The sequence below is a fragment of the Bidens hawaiensis genome, unplaced genomic scaffold (genome assembly GCF_021521415.1).
Source record: "Bidens hawaiensis isolate Kalapana, Puna unplaced genomic scaffold, B.hawaiensis_p1.1 tig00035129_1, whole genome shotgun sequence".
In the NCBI taxonomy this organism is placed as follows: Eukaryota; Viridiplantae; Streptophyta; class Magnoliopsida; order Asterales; family Asteraceae; genus Bidens; species Bidens hawaiensis.
Window position 1 is genome coordinate 19,928 of NW_027505354.1, and position 6,778 is coordinate 26,705.

Consider the following 6,778-nt stretch of genomic DNA (forward strand, 5'->3'; position numbering starts at 1 on the left):
AATCAGAGTTTACCTTTTTGTAGGAAGGAAATCTATCAGCTTAGTGCTTATTTTGGAGCACGACAAGTTCAAGGCCCAATCTATTTCATCAGTAGGGTACCAGGAGAAGCTAAACTCAATTACACGCCCATTAACAAGCTAATCCTAGCGCTCGTTCACACATCCAAAAGGCTAAGAAGATACTTCAAAGCTCATTAGGTGGAGGTAGTCGCGGACAAGCCTACAAGGTCCATCTTGAAGAGCCCAAAAATAGCGGGAAGGATAGACAAATGGGCAATTGGCTTAGTTGAACATAACATAACATACTAGCTTAGAAAGGCAATCAAGGCTCAAGTTTTGTCCGACTTTCTAATTGAAACACCAGAAGAACCTATGGAGGTGAACGAGTTGGAAGAAGGTGAACCTGCTATCTCCTTGGGGATGTTGACGCTCTACACTGATGGAGCTTCTAGTATAGAAGGTTCTGGAGCTGGTCTAATAATTACATATCCTCGAGGAACTAAATATACTTATGCGCTCCGACTAGAGTTCCCAAGTACAAACAATGAAGTTGAGTACAAAGCTTTAATCGCAGTGCTTCACCTAGGAAAAGTGTTGAAGATACAAGAACTAAGCGCCTTTGTTGATTCAAGATTGGTGGCAAGCCAAGTGAATAACGAATTTATAGCAAGAGAACCTTTGATTTTAAAGTATAAGCAGAAAGTCAAAGGGCCCATGAAGGAATTCAAAAGTTGTAGCTTTACCCAAGTATCCAGAACCGATAATAAGCAAGCTGAGGCCCTTAGTAAGCTGGCTTTCCTGACCTTCACTCACTTAACAAAGAAGGTACTGGTGGAAGTTTTGAAGAGCCCATCAATAGAGGAACTAGAGGTACAAGACATCATTGAAGAAGAAGGGGCGATTTGGATGACCCCCATAACAGAGTTCCTCAAAGAAGGGAAGCTTCCCACCAATGAAGGAGAAGCCCTAAAGTTCAAGCTTAAGGCTTCACAATACTTGATAGAAGATAATGTCCTATACAAGAAGGGATATTTGTGCCCCTTACTACGTTGTGTGGGACTAGATCAGAACAACTATCTTGTGAGGGAAGTACACGAAGGCCTTTGCGGGACACATTCCGGTCCAAGGTCGGTGGTAACTAGGTTAATGAAACTTGGATACTATTGGGCAACAATGGACTTCACGGAGGTCGTTCACAAATGTGAAGCTTGTTAGCTCCATGCTCACGTCAAAACAAACCCAAAGCACAACCTGGTACCTATCATTGATGCTTGGCCATTCTTCAAGGGGATAATAGACATTATTGGCCCCTTCCCAAAAGCAGCAGGAAAGATGAAGTTCCTACTGGTAGTTGTTTACTATTTCACCAAGTGGCCTGAAGTTAAGCCCCTAGCTTCCATCAAGGGGAAGCAGGTAATAAACTTTGGCTAGGAAAACATAATTTGTAGATATGGGATGCCGGATGAAATAGTGGGGGGCTAGGACTTCTTATTTTCCAGACGACAACAAAAAGTCTCCATCGTATGTGGGCTTTTCAGAGTGTTTTATTGTTATGTATAGTCATGATTTTTTCTATTAATCTGTCTATTCTGCAAATATATAGCAGTTTTGTCTATCAATATGTATGGTCTTAGGTTATCAATAATGATTTTTCTTTAGAACTCGGATACTTGATCGATCCACTTACTTCTATTATGTCAACATTAATCACTACTATTAGAATTATGCCCCAATCTGATATTATTGTGCCGGTATAGACGAAATTCCATTATTGTTTAATTCTGACTGGTAATAAATGCCGGGACTTTGCAGTATTTGATTGACCACAATTCTATAGATTCCATTTACTATAAAAGAAAAATTTTTCATATTTTATTGCCCTGGACTTGTGCTTTGATTTTTTGAATTATATAAAGATTTCATTCCTAGAATTACTTATTCGTTGAGAAAATAACCAATGGGAATGAGAAACCATTTAGCCTTTGGTGCAAGGAGCTAAAAATCAAGCAAGTGTTTAGCTCGGTAGCATACCCCCAATCAAACAGTCATGTTGAACGAATGAACCGTAGCATCGTGGAAGGTATCAAGACAAGATTGGGAAGGTATGGAAAAAACTGGTTAGGAACATTCCAAGCGTCCTTTGGGCTATCTGGAAATTGGGTTCAGAAGCTGTCATCCCCGCAGAAATCGGGATAAATTCAAGAAAGGTGAGTAACATAAATGAGGAAGCCAACGACTCTGAGGTTTTGCTTAACCTCGATCTCCTGGAAGAAGCCCGCAATCAGGCTATAACTAAGGAAGATACAAGAATAAATTGGAAGCCTTCTATAACACAAGGGTAAGAAAGGAAATATTTAAACCCGGAGATCTGGTCCTCAGAAACAATGAGGCCAACAGACAGCCCGACACGAAAAATTGGGACCTAAATGGGAAGGTTTCTATGTCATCAAAGAAGCTCACATGGGTGGATCCAACAAGCTCAATGACATGGAAGGAAGGAAGGTGCCACATCATTGGAACGATAAGCACCACAAGAAGTTTTTAGTTTAGGACCAATTCAAGGTCCTTGTAATAATTGTTTTGGTTTAATGATATCGAAAAGAGAATGATGTTGCATTTTGAGTAATAAACTTGTTTATTATCCTATCTAAGGGTGAGCCCCTCCAAACTAGGCTCCGTGAGGTCCGACGTAGTTCCTACTCATGTAAAGGGTTGATCTCCTATGCCATATCGCTAAACAGGCAACAAGATGCTAAATCCTCCTATATACAGGGTGAGCCCCTAAAACAATAGGACTCCATGAAACACTTTGAAATATATTATATCCATGAAACGAGACTGAGCATCTCTTACCAACTAGCTCACAAGTTCTAAAAGCTTAGAAGCTTATCAAACCGATAAGCTCAAGAAGCTTATCAAACTGATAAGCTCAAGATGCTTAAGACTTGTGTAACAATATACCACATAACAAGTGGATAGGATAAACTTTGATCGATTCTTTGTTACCAAGCTATGGAAGGGTGTTTGCAGCATCCTTCCTTAACGAAGTTTCAAAGACATTGCAAAAATAACAAACAAGTATAAAAAACAAGTAGATAAGCTACAAAACCAACATAAAAACATAAAAGGCACCTTTAGAAGGTGCTACATACATCACAAACACAAGATTGTAATTGTTTACGCCAACAAAGGCTTACATAACCAAAACACAAAGAAGCTTCACCAGCACCACCAGAAGTTTTCGGTGCATAACCAAAGAGGTTCCCATAAAGCATGTCAACATCTCAATCAAAATCATCCCGGGAAGCTTCAGCGGTGGCAAGAGAAGGAGTATGCTCAACTTCTCGCATGGGAGAATTGGTCCGCTCACAATCATCAACCTGGGAAGGAGTAACCTCAACTTCCTCTTCATCTTTGTCAGTTGTTTGGTCAGATGGATGTTCAACTTCAACATTAGCTTCACCATCTTCATGATCTCCATCGGCGTTAGACTTCCCTGTAATCTTAGTGACCATGGATTGGATCACTAGATGTGCCAGCTCCTTCTTAAGATACTCTGGCTCAATAGCTTGAAAAGCTGAGAAAGGAAGGTCGTGAAAACGAGCAATGACTTCAAGGTTGTGGAAATTCGTCATTTTCACGGCTCTCACATAATCTACAAATGTCAGTGGCGGCATGGGTCGATATCTTGAAAGCCCCTCAAGGGGACGACAAGCTCGACCTGCCTCAAAACCGATGGACAGGCCATGATGACGACCATGAGCATTGGCCCTTGTATAAACTTCTCAAAGGGCCGAATTAAACTCACCAATATTCAAAAGGTAGGAAACGACATGAGGAATACCATTCTCAGACATCAAATGTTTCTCAGAAAAGAGATCATTAACCTGGGCTTGGAGATCACAATGGTAACAGAAGTAGGAAGCTTCTGCTTCTCACTGTCCTGCTTCTCACGATCAACAATCAACTTTTTCTTCTCCTCAACAAGAAAGTTTCTCTCTTAACTAACCTTCTGAAGCTGTTCATAAATATCTTCAGCATTAGCTTCTACCTTGCTCCGCTCATCCTCAGCAGAAGCTTTGGCAACAGTAAGCTCATGAACTAAGCTTTGCTCTTGAGCGGTCAAGGTCACAACCTTCTCATTCGCCTCAACCAAGATATCTTTTAGCTTCGATTTCTCTTCCTCAAACTTCTTGATATCTGCCAAGCATAGCTCCATAATCCCATACCCCCAGGAACAAGGGCAAGCAAATAAGCCAAGTACTGAAAAACCCTGGCCATAAGCTCACTATCGCTTAAACATTCAACAATCACCTTCTCAGCCGGGGGAATACAATGAAGAAGAAGGTCCCGACAAATGAGTGCCCTCTTCAACGTATCACAATTGTGTACCCCACAAGATGGAACAAAAATAGCAGTTGATTCAAGATTAGGAATACTTTCCGATTGACCATCAACACCTTTCTTTTTTGATTTCTCCAATGCAACAGTTTCAGCAGTAGGAGGATATACACTACAGGCTCTTTGTTACCCTCCACCTTCTTGCCAACAGGCTCCCTATTCTTCTCTACCTTCTTCTCAACATCTATAGAGATAGGCTTCTTAACAGCTGCCTAAGGAACCTTCTTAGAAACAGAATTCTTGGAAGGTACCTTCAACGGTGAAGGAGAAGGGCTTTTGGAAAGCTTCCCCCACCAGTAGGAGGAAAGCGGGTGAAAGAAGCAATGAGAGCAGCATCCTCATCTAATTCAATAGGATCGTTAACATTGGAGCTGGGAACAGACATTCCTTTGAACCTCTTTCTACTCCGAGCAGGATTAGTAGTAGCCTTCCTAACGTTCCTTTTGGGAGGAATTCCAGAAGAGGTGGAGGTAGGCGCATGATCACAAGACTGACGGATTTCTTTGGTATTTCCAACAACGTTGAGATGACCCGGGGCAACCTTAACAGACACCAAAGTAGCAACAGAAAACTCTTCAAGTGATAGAAACTCTGATATGCTAAAAGTAGTCAATTAATTATTAACTAAATTACGCTAAACTAGACACTAAGTAATACTCTAAAATCTTTGAAACTCGAATAAACTAATGACCGGCAAGTGAACCGATCGACTCTAGTAAAGCTAAATCTGGATATCGAACCCACAAGACTGTTTTAATTACGTAAATTAACTAATTAGACTCGACACACTGACACGACTATATTTTATAATTATTGAAATGGGGTTTTAAATTGATTAATACTAAACTAATAAAATAACTAATTAAGAAAAGACAAGTAATAAAACACAATATAATTTAGTTCAACTGATTCAAATGGTGATGAAAAAACCACCTAGGCTGGATTCTCCAAATTTTCAATTATCCAATTTTTGGAAAATACTTGTTATGGACTGGGATCATAAAATATACACTTAAAAGAAACCCCGAACATGAACCCTGACCCTTCTCAAGAAGACAACTATGGGTTTCTAATAAGTTTTAAGGCACACTAGTTTTATATATTACACTCACTTACGGTTATTTAAGTAATTATAAATGAGTACCTTTATAATGAAATCATATCTTATAGTGCGGAAATCAAAGGTAATTTAATAAACATAATTGAATCGCTAGACAATGTTAATCAATAAAACCTAAACGAACTCCTTACGAAAAACTAAATCTAGCAATCTTAATCAACAAAGATGTAACAAATAACCTATCACCTTACAGCTTTTTAGGTTAGCAGCACACTTATATTCGTTTGACTAATAATATTATTCCTATGATCCTATTTGAATTCAATCACAAACTAGTCAAAAATACACAGTAGATGATGTAATAAAATCCTATCATATGAAACAATCACCAAGGATAATGTGAAATAATAAAACTGGATTAAACAAAATCAAGTACACATATTTATCTAAATAAACCAAACAATTTACTGATTCATAAAATCATAACAAAATATAATAATCCAACTAAAATCAAACATCAACGAAGGTTCGTCGATAGTCTAGGCAGTTGTAACATCCCAAAATTTTGAATAATAATAATAATATTGTATATTGACTCGTTTTGACAGAAACGTTTACTTGAGTTAATAAATAAATAGTAAGATGGTAAAAGGGAAATATAAGTAGGCTAATTAAAAGGAATTAATCATGGACTAAAAAGGAAAGATGGGCCTTAGCTCCATGGGCTTAAGTGAGTATAAATACCCCCTTAAACCCTAAATCTTTCCATTTCCATTCATCTTATCCATAATATTATCTACACACTCAAAACACACACATAAACACCCTATCTACGGCCGCAAGGGAAATAGGAGATCCAAGGGAAATCCCAGCTAAATCTTTATAGATCCTTGATATACAAACAACATACAAGATTGTAGATCATAACCAAGCCAAAACCGTAGCTTTATAACCGTATAAAGGTATGTTCTTGACCTTAAAGATTACGTTTTCAAGAATGGTTGGCCATGAAACTTAAGCATAGAGTAGAACGGGTTAGATAAATCATAAAGTTGCAAACTTGATGATTAAAATGGACATAGCAAACTAATGATTATATACAGTTCATAAAGGAAAACCCTAGGTCTAGTAAAGAACGTTTTATGGCTAAAGGTCTGAGCTTTATGCTAGAACCGGACTAGATCTTGATGATGGAATGATGATGGGTGTAAAACGGTTAAGAAAACTGGGAAATAGGAAGTTAAAGGTATGATTTTGGACCGTTAACCGTTATTTGAGCCTACAATGAATTTAAAAATGGGAAAAACGAGCTGATAG

General features: G+C 38.6%; 1 protein-coding gene across 1 annotated transcript; it reads left to right on the forward strand.

Moving 5' to 3' along the window:
• The first annotated feature begins 372 nt into the window (after positions 1-372).
• LOC143612642 (uncharacterized) lies at positions 373-1,215 on the forward strand. The gene has a single exon (XM_077086577.1). It carries the CDS (start codon positions 373-375, stop codon positions 1,213-1,215), a length of 843 nt encoding a protein of 280 aa, XP_076942692.1.
• Positions 1,216-6,778: the final 5,563 nt, after the last annotated feature.